This window comes from Lactuca sativa, chromosome 2 (genome assembly GCF_002870075.4).
Source record: "Lactuca sativa cultivar Salinas chromosome 2, Lsat_Salinas_v11, whole genome shotgun sequence".
Classification (NCBI taxonomy): Eukaryota; Viridiplantae; Streptophyta; class Magnoliopsida; order Asterales; family Asteraceae; genus Lactuca; species Lactuca sativa.
The window spans coordinates 148,829,058-148,848,537 of record NC_056624.2 but is presented as its reverse complement, the minus strand read 5'-3'; the positions used below and the strand labels follow the sequence as shown (position 1 = coordinate 148,848,537).

Sequence of the window (19,480 nt, the reverse complement as noted above, 5' to 3'; positions counted from 1 at the left end):
TTTGACTCCTAGAATGATAATTGATGTGCTTTACCGTGCTGGCATCCAGCACAAACAACATACGTTTTGACTTCAAGTTGAGGTAAGCCTTTAAGCATGGATTTCTCTATTATTACCTTTAACTTGTGATAACCAACATGTCCCAGTCGTGCATGCCATAGATATGTTGTCTCATTCTTGCGAGTCTTGTTTAAATAGGCAGACTCTTCGGAGAGTACACAAACGGACTCCACTCTCCGTCCTTCCATTGTTGGTTTTTCTAAGATTTTAAGATCTCGATAGACCTTCACATCTTGTGAGCCAAACAAGACGTAGTTGCCTGACAATGTTAGTTGTGATACTGACACCAAGTTCTTCTTCATACCTGGCATGTGATAGACATTATGTAGTGACACCATGTCAGATTTATTACCAGGCATGATTGTTGTTTTTCCAATCTGAGCAATTGGAAGTCGTGCATTGTTGGTTGTAAGTACCATGCGACTCCCTTTGTACTCCTTCACGTCTTGTAGTTTGTTCTGATCGTCAGTCATGTGATTGGAGCATCTTGAATCAATGATCTAGTCATTCTCATAGTTGATACGCTCTCCTTTCATTGCCATGAGTGCCAACTCATTTTCTTCTATGGCACATAATGCCTCAGCATCCCATTCATCCTCTATTACCTTTTTCGAAGTTACGACATTGCTTTCCACAGACTTTTTCTTTGACCAACAATCCTTGGACATATAGCCCCACTTTCCACAATTGTTGCAGTTTCCTTCAAACCTCCTTCCCTGAGAACTCTTATTGTCGGTTTTTTGAGATCTCCAAGGTTGTAAGGTTCCTTGTCGACTCTTCCCTTTGTCAGCATTTTTGTATCCTTCTTTGGAAGGTGGCTTGGAATTCCTCCGACTTTTACTTGTGTAGAGTTCTTCTTCTTCATTTTTCAGCGTGATGCCTCCCATTTGTTTAGCTATAGCTTCTTGGTTGGCTAACAAATTCTCAAACTCTACAAGTGCTGGTAGAATGGGCCATCCTTGTACAGTAGTAATGAAGCTTCTATATTCTGGCCTTAGTCCATGGATGATGATCCTTTTCATTCGAGCTTCTGTAATGATGGATTGCGGACCTATTTTAGTAATCTCCCGACATATCGACTTGACATTGTGGAAATATTGAGCAATCGTCATGTCACGTTGTGAGATTGATAGTAGCTCGTTCTCCAAAATTTGTAGTCCCGTATCATTTTTCTTTGAGAAAAGTGTCACAAACGTGTCCCAAGCTTCTTTCGGTGTGTTCTCGTCCCGAATATGCTCTGACATCTCTTCTTCGATTGTGGTATTCAAGGCAAACATTGCTTTGACTGCTTTGATTTTCCATTTGCGCAAAGAACCATTAACATCTTCTTCTGGTGGCGTAGTTTCGCTTCCACCAACGACCTCCCATAGATCTTTTCCTTGTAAGTAGGACTTCATATATGTTTCCCATGTTTTGTAGTTATTGTTGTTGAGTTTCTTGATTCCTCCGACAACTTGGAGATCACCCATCGTGTTGGTAGTACCTCGGTAATACCAAACAAGCTAGTTTCAGCACTAAACTTGCAGAGTCACAGACTACTCACGATACAAAGAGAATCACTCATTCTCACTATCAAGAAACCTCGCTCTGATACAAGATTTTTGAACACGAGTCTTTATATGGGAAACAACAATACTTTTATTAAGACACTTAAGAAGAACTTACATTTTGTGAGACTACTACACACTTTGCTTTCTTTGAGGCTTTCTTAGATGGTTTGGAGAAAATGAGCTCCATACCTATTTATAGGCCTCTTAGGAAGGTTCTAGATACTAGTATACACTTACTACATACTAGATAACTCTAGAACTATCTAACATACTCTACATGCTTCCATATGTTTCTATAACGTTCTACCATGTTCTGGAGAGGTCTAGGTTGCTCCAATGACTTCTAGAATGATCCATAACCTTCCAGGGTCTTCCATACCGTTCTAGAGTATTTTAGACTCTTCCGGTATATTCCAGAGTCTTCCATGGTCTTCCATAATGTTCTAGAATCTTCTAGAGCATTTTAGAACAAGCTAAATTCTTCTAGATAATATTTGTTCTATTGGGCTAGTGATGATCTTTAACAAAAAACACAAAAAATAAATTGGACACAAGGATACAACTAATAGTCTTCTAAATGAAAGAAAATGTTACATGTGGATACCTACAAAGCTAGAAGAAACACTTTTTAAATAGCTAAAAAAATTAATATTAAATTGCTAAAGTACACTAGACCTAAGCATATTATCATTATTTAAATATATGTAGACATCTTTAGAACACATTGAGGATTGTTTGGTGTGTAGGTCAACAAGATATGGAGAACATGGGTTGAGCATTATTTTAATCAAAAGAAGCTAAATATAACATTGATATCCAACATTTTTATCCCGAATGCTATCTAACTATCGTACCTAGCTATTAAGCCGGTTTGAATATCACGTTCTCCCCTTTAAACAAAAGTGTCGACGTTTTGGTAAAAGTGTTAGCTCATTGATTCTTTGAATTAACATATTTGACTATAATGTGTCCATTTTTAACACACTATTGTATGCTCAATGTCAATGTGTTTACTTCGACCATGAAACACAAAATTCTTCATCAAGGCAATCCCGACTTATTATCGACATAAAAAAGTGATAAGTATGAAGCGACATCATGTAAGCTCCCTCACAATATTCCCAAGCCAAACGGCTTGACATGTCGTTGTCGTGGTTGCAATGAACTACGTTCCACACATGGACAAAACAGTCTTTTGAGATTTTCATGCGACTACGTTACTTCTAAAATAAAAAATTATGTCACTTGTATTCTTGCCACTAACCGTGTCACCTCCGGATTACCATCAGAAAATCCAACTAGGTCTTCTTTTTTATGACCATTTTCATAGTTAAGTTCATTGATTCCTTCCTCGATCAAAATCTCTCTAACTCAGATCTATTCGGTCAACAAAGTCAAACTCGACCTACTCGGTCAAAGGAGCAAAATTGTCATAAAAAGAAAAAAAAAATTAAAGAATTTCAAAATTAATATGTATAATACACTTAATGATTTATTATTTAACACAAATGTATCTAATTTTGTTATATATTTCAATCAAATTATGATTTTAACTTATGATTTTGACATATATAATTTTCCTAAAAATATTTCTACATGAATTACTGAATCCGAGTAATCACGAGTACTCGCTACTCGGCAGTCGGACGAGCAGACACCGAGTAGCGAGTTCTACAACCTTGGTTTTACTATTTGAAAGTGAAAACTAATTGGTTCCTCCAGAATACAATTGGTAATACCAACCGCAAATTACACGTCTGACGAGTGTGTATGAGGTCCTAAAAATGTTTAGCTTGTACCAGTTGTCCAAAACTTGTAAATTTTTTGTGTTTTTAGTACCTACCAAACTTGAAAAGTCTATTATACTCTTAATTATTTTTTTATATTTTTAATTATTTTAATATTTTTATAATTAAAAAATATATAAGAAAATCCCTTTTTTCTACTGGTTCTCCTTCTTCTTCGTCTGTCACTTCTAGAAAAAACACTTTTAACGACCGACAATGCCTATCGTAATGCCTAAAGATGACAACAAATGTTGTTACTAAAAGCCATGTCATACATCAAGATGACATACATTTTTTCTCTGTCATAAATTTACGAAAGATATTTATGACCTACAATTAAGACTAAGGGTGTTCATGGATGGTTAACCAGGCCGGAAACATATTTCGGAAAGCTAACCGAGATTATCGGTTCGTTCATTTCTTGAACCTAAACCTAAACCGAAAAATAAGGTTAACCGGTATTTGGTTAACCGATTTTTTTGGTTCGGTTAACCAATTAATCGTTAGTAATGTAAAAAAATATGTTAAGATTATCGAACCACATAACAAATATCCTAAAAAAGAACAAATGACAATGAATGATCCATATACTTCATTTAATTATATTGTTGGTTCTATTAATAATGAAATTATGATGAATTATCAAAGATCCATGGAATATGGAAATAATATGGAGTAATATAAAAATATATTTTTTAATTAATAAATAAAAGATAGTCAAATATTTATATATTTATGTGAAATGCAAAAGATAGTCAAATATCACAATTATTATTGTAATTGGAAATTTCTAACAAATAATTTGATATTAACTTAAACAACTAAATATAAATAAATTTTTAAAAAACAGAAAATGAAATTTCGGTTTTTCGGTTAACCGTCCATAACTGAAAAAACATGAACTATAATCAAACCGAAAAACCAAAGATTTTACCGGTTCGGTTAACCAAACCGAAAAATTCAAAAATATTGATTTGGTTAAAGCTAGTTTGTCATCACATGGTTACAGGTTAATCAACTCCAAATTAAATAAGGACGATCAAGGTTTTCTTAATTTGTAACTCAATCAAAAATATAGGTTCACTCGACTATAACCAATGTATGCTCTTTAAAATAAGTTACAAAACAATTATTTAGCTAAATCCCAACACTTATCCTGTGAAAATCAGTTAAATCTATCTTCTAAGTTTGGAAAAGTTTGACAAAATTGAAATGGAATACAATGACATACTGATAAATACAAACATATAGATATATAATAACATAAAGTTTAGGTCGTTTTAACTAGTTGAGCTTAGTGAATTACACAACCATACTTCAAAAAGATTAGTTGTAGGAGATGAGAGATCCTTAAATAACATCGAATTACAAATCCAAAAGCTGGAAATAAAGTACGCCAAAGGCTTATCAGGCTGCGTTCATTCACATATAGTTTGGATCAAATAAATGAGAATTTGGGTGATTCAATTCAAATGAATCCACGGAACAAAGATATAGATACCGATTAAAACCTATAGTGGATAAAACAGCCATGAAAAAAAAAAGAGAAAAAGAGAAAAGGGAAAATGACACATATAACCTACGAACTATTTAGCATTTACCCTTTTAATCACTAAAAAAATTTTATAGCTTTATGAGGGAACTAAGTTGTGGGTAACATGTTCTTTTAGGCTATTTACTTGTTTTAGCCGGTTTGGGTAATAGATAAATCAAACTTGGTCCCCACCTCTCTCTCATCTTAGCACTACCGTTGGTCATTACCGGTCGATTAAAAAATCTTTTATGTAAGTAAAACATTAATGCACCAAACTAAAATCAAAATCCCTTCGAAAATCACAACATCACATATCAACAACCTTTGGCTACATTCTATAAACCTACCTCACTCAAATTTGTTTTACAATTTCTTTAAAATGTTTGTTGAAGTTTGATCGATAGCTTCCTCATTACCAATGTGAAACGCCAAACGATCCTAACTTTGGGTTTTTGCTTTTACATTTCAAATCCTTGATCGCCATAGTCAGAAATCCTGGTTTGTATTCCCCTTTCCTCCAAATCGAATGTTGTTATAGGTTAATGATCTTGAATTTTTGGAAGTTTTAGCGAACTGTGACCATTTCTTGAGGTTATGGTGAGGTGGCGATTGATTACGATTGTCAAAAGCTGATTTACATGAAGAACAAATATTCAGTGATATTGTACAAGGCTGACATGCCGTCTTTCATGATCCATCTGTATAAACAAGAGCCTCCAACCAACAATTCATCATTATTGTTCCTTGTATAAGATGTTTTGAGTTTTTTGGGGGTTGCTGTGTGCGATTTTTGGTGATATGTTTATACTCTAAAATAAGTTTGCAAATCCAACCATTCTCCGACTCTTTCTACTTTGCATCTTTATATCGTTTTTTATCAAACTAGACATGTTCACAAATTTCAATCGATGGGATTAATGGAACCATTGAAACATGAATGAAGTTCAAATTATTAAAATACCTTATAGTCGATAGCTGATAAATCAATTTTTGATAAATTGAGTACCATTACAGGAACCCACTAATCTCTCATTTTCCTCAAAACGTCCCAATTTATCTAGCAATCTCGCTTGGCATCCCAATCTATTAAAGACGATGGTCCAAACTACGGTGAATTAGATGGAAGACATTGGCGATTAAAGGAGTCTCTGGAAAGAGAAGTTCTAACCAGAAGGAAGAATTGGAGTCTATCATCGCCACAACCTTAATCATCAGCTTGGATTTGTTGCCTTCATCTTCAACCTTCATCATTGCCAAAGAATATTCAAGCACATTATGGTTGCAATCAAGGTCAAATCTATAGGAGGAACATATATACAGAGCTTTAGAGAGGAAAAATATTAGAAAATTAGGTGGTCGATTGGTGCATGTAACGCCCGTAGATAAGGGCTAGTCAATTTAGAGACGATAAGCGTCAAAAATGACTTTTTGATAAAAGATTATTTAGAATGAATAATCTTAACTAAGTTGTAGTATATGTTACAAGGATTCCGTACATATAAAGAACGCCGAAATCCGAGTTATAACGAAGAAGTTATGACCTGTCGAAGTTTCGCGACAGAACCGGCACGACACAGCGCGACGTAAAAAATGAATTTACGTTAGAGCGATATTTAGCCTTAGCAATCTAAATGAAAGTCGTAGAATACGTTAAACCATGAGCGTGCATAAAAAGAACGCCCAAATCTGACTTCGTATGAGGAAGTTATGATTTTTCGAAGTTTCGACTTAGCGGTATACAGCCCGAATACTCGATTTGAGACCGAGCGGTTTTTAGCCAAAACAGTCTAAATGAGAATTGAAGATCTCATTAATTGTAGTAAAACGATAAAAAGATAGGTGAAAACGGACGTCGGATGAAGAAGTTATGATTTTATAACAGAGTTTTCCTGTCCCGGCCTACTAAAAAAAAAGTCAAAATTAGCCGACAAAGTCTAAACGAAAGTTGTAGATCGTAGTCTCACCTACTCGTGGATATAAAGAACGTCGAACACGGAGTTCGTATGAGGAAGATATGAATTTTTGAAGTTTATTAAATATTTTCGAAATTTAATTTAAATATATATTGGCCGATATTATCCATGGGGGGAGTCAGCGACCTTATCGTCGTTACGCCCCGCGTAAATCGGCCTTCTAGCCCCTATAAAAGGGTGTCGAGGGCAGCCGAGTAGTTTGCTCATTTCTTCCCTTTTTCTTGCGTTTTTGCATCGTTTTTCGTGCGAGAATTATCCCGAAGCCCCGGTATCATTCCCGAGCCCCGGAGCAAGTCCCGAGGCCCCGAAGATCCCAAGAAGTGAAATTCCTGAGCCGAAGATCTGCCCGCGAGGAGTCCGGTTTTTGTGAAGATCTTCCAGATCTGCCGAAGAATACTACTTCTACAAGTCGTAGTGCTGTCCGATCATCTTCTGATCAAGTGAGTGTGTAGTTACTTTCTTCTAACACATAAATATTAAGTATTTTCTATAAAATACGTGCTATGTGTATAATATAAAGTTGTTTATATGTGTGGGTGTATAGTCCCTTTCATAAACACGGGTATAATACAAGTATTGTTTGAATGTATTAAGTATATGTTTGGGAGAGTGTGTGGTTACTTTCTTCTAATACATAAATATGAAGTATTTGTTATAAAATACGTGCTATGTGTTTATATATTGTTGTTTATTTGAGATGAGTATGGAATGAATGTTTTATATAGTTTTTAAATGAGTTAAATTGTATATGTATTTTATATCTACAAATATGTTGGGTAGAACATGGGTAGATGAGATAGTTGGTATGTGATAAAATGATGAGGTATGAAAGATGATTAAGAATGATATTGGTAGATGCACCAATTAAAGAATGTCATAAAACTAGCAGATGCGCTTGAGAATAATATCGGTAGATGCACCAAGTAGTGAATGTCGTTATCTTGGCAGATGCGCCAAATAGAGATTGTCATAATAATAGCAGATGCGCTTATAGGATAATCTTGGCAGATGTGCTTATAGGATAATCTTGGCAGATGCGCTTATAGGATAATCTTGGCAGATGTGCTTAAGGATAATATTGGCAGATGTGCCTAATAGTGAATGTCGTAATCCTGGCAGAGGCGCTTAAAGGATAACGTTGGCAGATGCGCCTTATGTAGCAATGGAAGTTTGTGCTAATTCCTTAGGTCAATCCTAGGAATGGATGAATGACGGGTAGTTGAATTCTTAGGGTAAAATCCTAAGAAATAAAGAAGATAATGGGGATGGGTAATTGGGTTGATTGTTTGATGGTTGAATATAATAATTATATTATTCTGGGTTGAAAACCCTATATGCTCACCAGGCTCCCAAGCCTGACCCACTCAGTTTTCTTTGTATCACAGGTATCAATACGAAGATATATTTCACGGAGAGATTAAAGGAGATGTAAAAATCTTTAGTGTAAATAATGTAAGTTCTGTTTATGCTTATGTGTCTGTATCGGAACATGACATCCCGATATTTTGTTATATAATAAAAATACATTTCTTTAAAGAAATGCTTTGATAAATCTTTATCATATTTTGGGAACAAATTCCGCAATTGTTTTCTTTAAAAGATTACTCTGATTTTAAAAACCAAGCATAAACAAATCGGTCTTTTCTGGCCGAGAAATTGGGGATGTCACAGTGCATGATATTTGTTTGTTGATAGCGTGGTTTACTGGTTGATGAAGGTAAAGGATGAAGATGATCTAGTGTTAGCGTACTACGAGAGAGAGAGAGAGAGAGAGAGAGAGAGAAAGAAAGAATTATGGGCCCCTCTTATTATTTTTAATTATTAAAATGTAAAAGTATGATGAGGTATCATAAGGGGTAACCGGGTTACCCCCTTCGTTTTCTCAAAAATGACGTTTTAGATCCAACACAACCAACTTTGTTCCCTTAAAAGACACACAAATAATATTAGGGACTGAATGAATCAACCCTAAAAAGTTTGTGGGTTATATATGTCATTTTCCTAAGAGAAAAAGGCAAAGCAAAAAAATCCAAGTATAAAAACAATTACTTAAACCATGATAAACCCTAAATTGAAAAGACAAAGCAAAAAAATATACATAGGGCACATAAAGAAGAGTAAATTACACGAATGGTCCATATGGTTTGGGGTAATTTGCGAGTTTGATCCCTAAATTATTTTTTTAACTCGGAAGGTCCTTACTTTTTGATTTTGTTGCGCGCTTGATCCTTACTATTTGCTTTTGTTACACGCTTGGTCTCTGTCTTACCTAAAAATATTATCATTTAAATAGAGAAAAATGATGGAGTATGTAAGGTAAGGTGAGGGGTGGTGTTGGGGGTGTGTTTATTTAAATTAATTAAAAAATCAATGGCAAAATAGTCTTTTTAGGTAAGACAGAGACCTAGTGTGTAACAAAAACAAACTGTAGGGATCTTCCAAGTTAAAAAAATAAGTTATGGACTAAACAAGCAAATTACCATAAACCATAGGGACTATTCGTTGTGTAATCTACTCCATAAAGAAACATAGGAGATTGGTAAATCTTACCTGACTTTAGGGTTTGATTGTGATCGAGAAATCCTTACGGTGAAAAAAGAGGCAAGCAATAAAACAAGAAATATCGTATAAAGAAAGTGTTAAAAATGATGAAGAAGAGTCATGTAAAAATGTGGCAACGTACAAAGTCTTTAAGAAATAGTTGGCCTAATAAAAAAAAACAAATTATTAAAAAAAATAATAAAAAATTACTGTTCACACTTATGTTTTTGTTAAGTATATATAATGGGAAAAAGACACTTATATGCATTGTTTAGGGTATTTCAAAATTTAGTCACAAAAACTCGAAATTTCAGCTATAGACATGCATTCCGCAGAGCACCCTCTACGGGCTCCGCGGAACGACAAAATCTCCACGGAACAAAGAATTTTGTACGATTTGAGAGTGACCAATGAATCTCCGCAGAGATACGTCAACGGAGTGATTGCTTCGAGGTTCATTAAACCCTCCGCAAAGGTTGTGACGAGGGCTCCACAGAGGCGTTAACCTCTCTACGGAATGGGCCGTTAGAATGGTATTAGTGACGCTTTTTTGTGATACAAAGGATTATGTTTTTTATGGTCTATTTTCAAAAATCCATCAGTTTTAGGGTTAAAATTTTGTTCAAAGAAAATATGAGTTTTGTTATTTTATGTACGAGGGTTTTTGGCAGTTGAGTAATGGAATTGACACCTACGTTAGACCAAAGTTGAACAACTTAGGTTTATTGTTTCCGCCTAATATTGACCGTCGAATATTGTTTGATTTGGTTAAAAGTAAGGCTAATACGTTCAATAGTAATATATCATTGTCATTTCAACACCCGGTTGGCCGGTTCATGAGTATGTTATGAATATTGTAGATGAAGCAGATGTTCATCAACTCAGAAATGTAATGTCTGAAACAAAGGAGATTGTTCATTTGTATTTGGAGGTGTTTGAGGGACAGGTCCAACAGACAGAAGCGGTTGACAAGATTGTACCATACAATGTTGAAAACAGTGTATCTGAATGTTGAAGAGAGTCCACAAGAAGAAATTGTGGTAGTCACTAGCAATTGGATATGATCTCCTCATATTCAAAGAACTTCTGATAATTTCGAATCAAGGTTTTTACATATTTTGTTAACCAAAAAAGTTAGAATTGTTAAATTCTTGATATGAAGTATTATTTAAATTGGGTATATGTCCATTTACCCAAATGATATATATATATATATATATATATATATATATATATATATATATATATATATATATATTGTGCCCGTATGATTGATTCTGGATCAATCATTTTAGTTATTTTAAGAAAGTAATTAATGCATATTAAATGCTGAAGATGTAATTAATACCTATTATATCTTCAACATGTAATATGCATTAATTACTTTCTTAAAATAACTAAAATGATTGGTCCAGAATCAGTCATACATGCACACAATAGATAGTGAAAACAAAATAACCTAACCCTATATATATATATATATATATATATATATATATATATATATATATATATATATATATGTATATATATATATATATATATCAGTTTCTTGGAGATGTTCGATTAAATTTGTGACGTATTGGTTGTGAAAATTGGATGTCCAAAATTTCATTTGCAGCAGATTATCCTGATTCGGTCCCTGAATCATCAAAATCATCATCAACTTATGTCGAAAAAAGAATTAGATTTATACGTTTATGATTGGTCAAAATATTCTCATCAAGATCTGAAATCGTCGATTACATTCGGAGGTGTTGATATTGTTATATGGTATATATATTGTTATGCAGGGATTAGATGGCATTCTCGAGTTCATACCTCATACGAGAAGCTCACTTAGTTGGTCAAAGTTTCTAAAGTTGTATAGATGTCTGTATTTATCTCAACCTTATATGGAGAAAAAATTAGTCTCTTGCATTGATTATGATGGACTTTAATCTTAAGTTATTTGAGGAAGAGTAATGGTTGGTTTTTATGATTAGGATCAGCAACAAAGCATGTGGAAGAAGAAGAGGTTGGATGAGATGTGAGGTGGATTTTAGTTTTATTTCTTTTTAGTTTTTTAGTGAGAAAAGCACTATCATCATGAAAACCAGTGTTCTAAAAGGCACGTCATGGCGTGAGGCGCAGCGTCGCCGTTACAAAAAGCTTCATAACGTTGCTGTTAGGCGTGGCGCGTGACAAGGCGTGATATGGCGTGCCATGGCGCGTTATGGCGTGTTATAGCGCATGTTTTTTCGTTTGAGACACGTTTTTTTGCTCTTTTTTATACCTTTTCTAATCGGACATACAAGTATTGTGTTTTTTATTAACTTTCTGTTATTAGTTGTTGATATAACACTTCTAAAAACTAGGTATATGTGATATAAATTTATATTTATGCGGTAATATAATTATAAATTAATACAAAATCGCCGCCTTACATCACGCCTTGAAAAACGTCATGGCTCGCCATAACTTGTTAAGCTTGAGGATTGGTCTTACCGTCACGCCACGCCTCACGCCTTTTAGAACCTTGATGAAAACCGACAATTATAAGGCATTGTCCATTATTAATAGGTAAAAATGGACTTTGTTTCCCTACACTATCAAAAAAAAATGAAGGACCATTTAAAACGGAACCTGATAGTTAGTTGGGCACTTGGGAGAGACATTTACCAAAAAAAAAAAAAAAAAAAAAAAAAATCTAGGACAAAAGTCTTAATCCAAATATCACCATTTAAGAGGCTTGCTACATTACATTATGCAATTCCAAACCCTAAAAATGCTTATCTCTTTTGAGAGGAACTATATAGTTATTAAAAAAAATGGAACTACATTACATTATGCAATCCCACCCGGTTATTTTTTTGGAAAATGGCAAATATATAAAAATAAAACCACAACAAGAAGATGTGGCAAAAAGAGTACAAAAGACAACAGAAAAACACGAGAGTTACAAACAATGAAAAAAGCAAATATTTCATACTCTCCAATCTATCTTTTTAAATGAAGTTCTATGTTTGCTCCAGATGAACGATAAAGCATTTATCCTTTCCACAATCATTGTTGATTTCATGTAAACGTTCTCAAAGATCCGTTTATTTCGCCCAACCCATATGCACCATAACGTACCACATAATATCATATTCAGCAAGCTTTGTTTCTTCTTATTACCAGACCATCTTGATATGAAACAAAGCATGTCCTTAACCAGGAAAACTTCTCACACCCAATTCCACACCAATTAAGTATTGAAAAATATGCAGCTACAATAATGATTGGTGTGGTTAAAAAATATGTATCAGATTTATTAATTATGAATACCATAATAGATGCTCTAAGATACATATACTCAATTATTGTTGAATTCAATATGCATGGTCGTATAGCCACTTCGGAAAAAAAATGTTATTGCAAAATATGACATGATCCCTAACCTATCAGCAATAAATGATACTTGTTAAGCCAATCTTAACTTCTAATATTTTCAACGAAAAGATTTTTAAGGTTTGCCAAAAAAAAATTAGTAAACTAGTGGATACACGTAAATATATATTATCATCTATACAAGCAACATTCTAGATACAGTATCAAACATCACCAATACAATAAAACTTAAAGCAACAATGCAACCTTGGAGCACATCTAGTACTATGATAATGATATTGCAATCATTATTTACATATTTTTATGAATAATGTAGATTGTTATTTAATATATTAATAGAAGGAAAATTACTCCACCCAAAAAGATTATAATCGATATATAGCAAGCATCCAAGTAAAAAACTAAAAATCAACATCCATGTGTTAATACGTTCTCAAAATCTCATCAATCAACAAACATAAATATCCAGATAACATACTTTAAGAATTCATGTTTTGATTATCAAAAATCATTCATAACCACCATTGTTGTTCAGCAGAAGAACATGGAACTAGAAACCTTATCATGAAGCTTTGGCAACTGGGTGAAAGAAGAACCACCCACACCACCACCACTGTGACTAGACGCAGTGTCTGACATGTCATCAAACTTCACAAACTGTGCCACCTGTCCTGCCGCCAAGTGAGCATAGCATATCGGAGCAACTGCATATATAAACATTTTCACATCATTAGATTCTACTTTAAAACCTGTAACAAAATCAATGTATATAATTAATTAATTATCGCATCTTATATACATTATTCCTACCTACAGATATAGCAGTTGTACTCCTTTGGTACCTACAAAACCCAAAATCCCCAAATCAATCCCTATTTGACTAATTTTGACCTAATATTTTAGAAAAATTAAGTTTTCATCGACTTACACATAGGATAACGAATGAACAAGCTCTTGCAACTCATCAGCAGAAAACCCGATCTCATCAAGAAGCACATGGTAATGCGTAGGTCGTGTAGTACCCTAAAAAAAACCCAAATACAATCAATTCAAAAACATTTCTTTAATCACAATCATATCTTATAAATCCTTTCACAATACTCACAATAGGTCCATTTTGTGCGCATAAATAGAAATCGTTGCTCTTTGGATGACAAACTTTATTATCAACGACTGTTCCTGTAACACAAGAACACAAAAAAGATTCAATTTTTGTTCGTTTTTGACTTTTTGTTCATCCAAATCAAAACAATTTCAAAATCGGAAACCTGGAGGAACGTTAGCTTCTGAATTGGCTTGGAAGAACTTTGTGTGATGAGCCTTTTGTGCCACGATCAACAAAAACTTCGGATCCCATTGTTCATCCAAGAACTTACACGCTTCAATGATTTGATTGAGTTCGATGTTGAGCACTTGATTAAACTGCGATTCGCTTACACCATCTCTGAATATAATTATGTTCTTCGGTTTCAATTTTGGAGTGCTTAAATAGAAGTCATCCAACAGCTCCCTGAAATCATATAAACATCCATCAATACTTTTTAGCATTCGAGATTCAAATCCGTAAATGTTTATGAAATATGAATTAATTTTAACCTTATCATTCCTTCATCTTTATCATGTGAAATAGGCTTAAACAAACCATCGATCATCTCAACTCTTGCAGATTGTGCACGAACAGATGCTCTGTATCGCGAAATTTGTGGCCATTTCCTTGAGCTTACAACCTAAATGTACATATTAAAAATATATTATTAATTATTATTGTATTAGATTAAAGAATGTGAAGAAAATAAAAATATGTGACAAAATATACAGCAGCAATTGAGGGAACATCCGCACGTCCAGGTGAACCATGGGAGACATCCATCCCAAAGATTATAGTGGGAGTCCGTGACACCAATGGTATAGCATTTGAAAACTCAATTGACAACAAAGAGTTTATTCCACCCATCTGAATTAAAAAAATAATAAATTAAATTAATATGACTCGAGTTCAAGAAATATAAAAAAAAAATTGTGTTTGGATTGAAAATAAGACCTTTGCATTGATCTTGAGAAGCATGTTTGTGACATACTGGTCGTTGATCTTAGTCGGGGCGATGCACTGTGTGACAATCCCATGGTCCACGAGACATTTTCGTTTCCATGGACCTGTGAATAATACATTGACATCAGTATCAGTCTCAGTTCCAGTATAATAATATCAAACTGGGTAAACATTAAAAGATGAAGAGAAAGGGTAAAAACCGTAGATGTCCGAATTTTTTCGTTCAGGGAGGATGCATAGAATGAACGAAGGTGGGCCCGGGAGTTTTTGTCTTATGGCTTCAAACATTTTATCAACACGAATGGGGGCAGGGCTACGTTTAAACTGAGGGTTCTCTTCGATCACACCAAATGGTGGATCGAGTTCCTGTATACATTACACAAAAAAATATATATTAATTTTCAATTTTTGTAAGTTTTTATGATGTTATATTACAAATAGATGTGGATTAATTATGTGAGAGAACTCACGATTCCCTTTGCTTGAGAACACATGCGGAGATTGTTCTTTAGGGCATTCATGTCACATCGTGCAGAAAAGTTGACTACAACCCAACAGCTTATCCTTGAAGGCTCAACAAGTGTCTGAATTAAGACCGGTATATGTAAATGTTAGATTTAATGAAAAAATGAAAATATGGTCAAAATGGAGAGGGTTGAGTTTGACCTTGTTGTTGAAGTTCCACCGACCTCCACGTGGCACCATGTCTCCTCCTCTCCCGAATTTCAACTAAGAAAAAGTACACACAAATCACACAGCTATTGGAAAAATGTTTAACTACATTATGAATAATATAAATTTGAAAAAAAAAATGTTTAATTAATTGTAATTTTACCTTTGGAGGTTCCAAAACTCGACCCTCGACTTGTGTGAAAGTGGTAGTGATTGTAATCCCAGTGGCATTAATAAGAGGATCAGCACCATAGTTACTTTGATTCAGTGCCTGAAAAGGAAAATTCAAAATGTTTTTTTATTACCATTTAATTAATATTTTCTATTTTCGTAATTGATATTAAGATATAGAAGCTTACACCAGTCAATGCTTGCATTCGATCACGAGGCTTTTGTCGTGACTTCTCAACAAGTGAAGCTCTTTGTAAATTAGACAAAGCCTTGGTGTATCGTTGAAGGGAAATCAAATCACACAACTATTAAAAAAAAACAAAAAGGATTTAGATTGGATTTTGGTGATTAATATCTGTTAACAAAATCTGAAAAGGTTTATATATTTAATTACCTCGAGTGGGATATAAACTGGTCGCTTAGGTTTTCCAACATCAAGACATGGGCAATCAGCAGAGTATTCAAGGTGTATTTGTCGATACTCAGCATAGTATTGAAACACTGTTATGTCAATGGCTTCATTTGGGCTATACCCATCTCTTTGATTCTTTTGTTTCAATGAAAACCTACAAAGTTAATTATTTAGATTTCAAACGTATGAAAATGTTGATTGAATGACATGAAATAATTGAACAAATTCACTAACCTCTGTTCTCTACATGTTTTCTCACTCAATCCAATGATCTTATACTCCAGATTCGAGGGTAAGGTCTTGATGCGAAGGTTCTTCAGCATTCTTTTTGCCTAATCACCAAAAAAGAATCAAACTCAACGTTTGTAATTTTGAATCGATAAGTTTAAAACAGAACAAAATTGTTATACCTTGATCCAATCGATCTCCCTTAAGCTGCGAACGTTTTGGTTTTCAAACAGGAAATCCATAACTTTCCCTGGCTTCACTATCATTGTTGTCGATACATCTGTAATAGAATCAAATCAATGTTGATTGATAATCAGTCATAGCATTATAATTTTTAAAATTAGACGAAAAAAAAAAGATGAAATCGTTAGTGTTTTTTTACCCATGTTCAAACTCAGCCCAGATTGGGTGGCGCGAAAACTTGAATGGAACCCCCTGCAACCCACAACACCACCTCCAATGCTTATGAAGTTTCTGGAATCATTTTGAAAGTAGCATTGTCTAACCAGAAGACAACCTCTGTGTAAAATCCCAAATAAACCATGATTAATGTAATTGAATGTAAATATATGAATAACCAACTAGAAATTCTTGTTTCATATGTATAATGTCAGACTTACTGTTTCGCAGCGTGTTGGCGAAGAAGAACATCTAGAACCCTAACCGCTTCATGAAATTGTTCTGAATCGTGACCTTGAAGCGCATTAACAATGGCTTGAATTGGGATTTTTGTAGCGTAGCTTAAAGTGACCTTGTATTGTTTCGATTGAGGCACACGTCTGGACCTCTTCGTTTCTCCTTCACTTGGGCTTCCACCTCGGATAGTTCTATACAAACGATTCCACGAGTTTGTTAATTGTTAGCAACAAGATTCTTAAAAAGAAAGTCAAAAGTCAAACATTGTTTATCACCTATTTGATGCGGCATTTTCCAGAACAACATTGAACTCGAGCTTAGTTGCAGGTAAACCACCAACGGTGAAAAGAGTCTTTTCACCATCGTACGCAAAACCTTTACCACCCATTTCAGATTCGTAGGTTTTATGAACCATATCTAGTATTTTTCTTCCGATCCCTTTTGCCTCGACGGGATTTCCATCTTCATAAAATAAACCAACCTGAAGAACAGATATTTGTGATTCATAAGTAACCTCATATCATGTTACGAACTATGGCAGGATATAAATAGTAAAAAAAGAGTTGAAATCATGATATATACACTGTATTGATAGAAGTGGTCATTAGTCCTGCTTAATTTGACATTGAAATGGTTGGTCAACAGAGAGATCCTTTGACCTTTAGTGCCCAATTCACGCCTGACCATTGGACGCCGGTTTGACTCATTGACTTTTGCTGGAACAAAATTTGATGGAATAGGCGGAGGTGGTGGCAATTCCTTCATTTTTTCGTAATTCTGTATGTCATGAGAACAATATAAAACACGTAGGCAACTTTAGTTCTAATCGTTAAACTTTCAAAAAGAACACTAAAAATTGTTGTCATAAACAATATTTAGACAATTTTATGGATATAACAATAAAACCACATTGTTGCTTAATCTATTCGCATATCAATATATCTTAGTTTGCAAAAAGGAACTTGCTAAAATTATGTAGCTCCCTTTTTTGATTTATCATCCTACTTTTAACTCATGAATGTGATATATATTATCCTTTTACAAAAAGTTATACTCTAACATTGTATGAACAATGACCAAAAATATTAACAAAAATAAGTAGGAACAGGTGGAAGACTTAGTTCGTTGCAGAGAAGAATACCCAGACTAGAAAGTAAAACGTCAAATCTAGCATAAATACAAACATATTGAGCAAGATGAAAGATATATACAGTCAACTTACACTATTTAAGAAAAAAACTCATTATTCGACAAACAAAATCATACATCGTTAAATCAGTAAACATTCAACTATTTCTCAGTGTAAATCGTGAAAAACAAACATCGATCGAAGATATACGTACATAGAGATTCGGAATGAATCAGATGAGAAATATTTCAGTAAAACCACGTTATCCAGTCAACCGGAAAACAAAAACGAACACAAACAACATACATTTCGTTAATCTATATAAGCTAGCTAGGTGTACGATCATATTACTCTTTTTTGATACCCAAATCCAGAAACACAAGTTAAAGCATGTATATATAAACCATGGATCGATACATGTATATATGATATTCTGCATATACATATGAAAACAAAGAGAAAAACCAGGGATGATATACCTAATACCTAGCTTAACAAGTCGCCGGAGGTATAATGAAGAAGAAGATGAAGAGAGAAATGATGTAAAATGGAGTTATGAGAAACGAAGGGTTTTTTGCAGCGATTTATAAAGAGAAAAAGCTTCGATGAGAGAGAGATAATCTGTTTCTGCTGCAGCTGCTGCTGCCTACTGGGAAATAATCGTGCACAAGCTTGTCTCCGCCACGTGTATTCTTTTCATTGATTCGAAATGTGACTTTACCCGTTTTACCCTCGGACAACTGCTACTTATGGGGTAACAAGGATGGGTAGTTTTGTCCTTTCGGTATTGTAATGGCTTAATGGGTGTGCGTATATGGCCACGTTCATTTCTTGTACGTAACGGAATTCAGGAAAAAGAATTCTATTTAGTTTGTTCTATTATCCACACAAAATCCTGTCAAATACAAATGAAGTTAAAATTGTACTACAAACTAGCATAGCATTAAGAAAAATATTCTTAATGAAGAAGAGTTTTTCTAATACATTTGTTAGGAATAATTACTTAGTAGGGTAATAATGTTTCCAGTTTGTCCGTATTAGGTCACTAAGATTTTTTTTTTGTGCGTATTAGACCAATATTGTTGTTATTACCGTTTAGAAATAGTCTTTTTTACCCGTTAAAACCGGTAAAATGAATATTTCTAAACGGTAATAACAACCACATTTGTCTAATACGTACAAAAAAAAACCTTAGTGACCTAATACGGACAAACTGAAAACCTTATTACCCTCCTAAGTCATTAACCCTAATTTTAAAAACATTGAGAATATATGACCATCAACAGTAAACTACTTCGTTTAGAATTCGCTTCGTCCCATATAACCTGCTACTCCTCTATATGGCGAAGCTCTTCATCTATAGTT

General features: G+C 34.1%; 1 protein-coding gene across 1 annotated transcript; it reads right to left on the bottom strand.

Moving 5' to 3' along the window:
* Positions 1-13,164: 13,164 nt before the first annotated feature.
* On the bottom strand, positions 13,165-17,521 carry LOC111909694 (protein argonaute 4A). The gene is made up of 19 exons (XM_023905475.3): positions 17,262-17,521; positions 16,971-17,177; positions 16,733-16,869; positions 16,533-16,630; positions 16,357-16,454; positions 16,105-16,276; positions 15,899-16,015; positions 15,703-15,810; positions 15,534-15,596; positions 15,338-15,451; positions 15,068-15,233; positions 14,859-14,971; positions 14,634-14,771; positions 14,414-14,544; positions 14,086-14,327; positions 13,923-13,996; positions 13,746-13,840; positions 13,628-13,659; positions 13,165-13,521 (listed from the first exon to the last, which is right to left on the bottom strand). Exons 1-19 carry the CDS (start codon positions 17,399-17,401, stop codon positions 13,349-13,351), a joined length of 2,418 nt encoding a protein of 805 aa, XP_023761243.2. The 5' UTR covers positions 17,402-17,521; the 3' UTR covers positions 13,165-13,348.
* Between the last annotated feature and the right edge of the window lie 1,959 nt (positions 17,522-19,480).

Excerpts from the sequence above, each read along its gene's own strand:
- LOC111909694 (XM_023905475.3), bottom strand. The coding sequence starts at position 17,401 with ATGGTTCATAAAACCTACGAATCTGAAATGGGTGGTAAAGGTTTTGCG. Across the intron at positions 15,597-15,702 it reads GAGTTTTGGAACCTCCAAAG|TTGAAATTCGGGAGAGGAGG; the intron begins GTAAAATTACAA and ends ACTTTTTCTTAG. Across the intron at positions 13,841-13,922 it reads GCGCACAAAATGGACCTATT|GGTACTACACGACCTACGCA; the intron begins GTGAGTATTGTG and ends GGTTTTTTTTAG.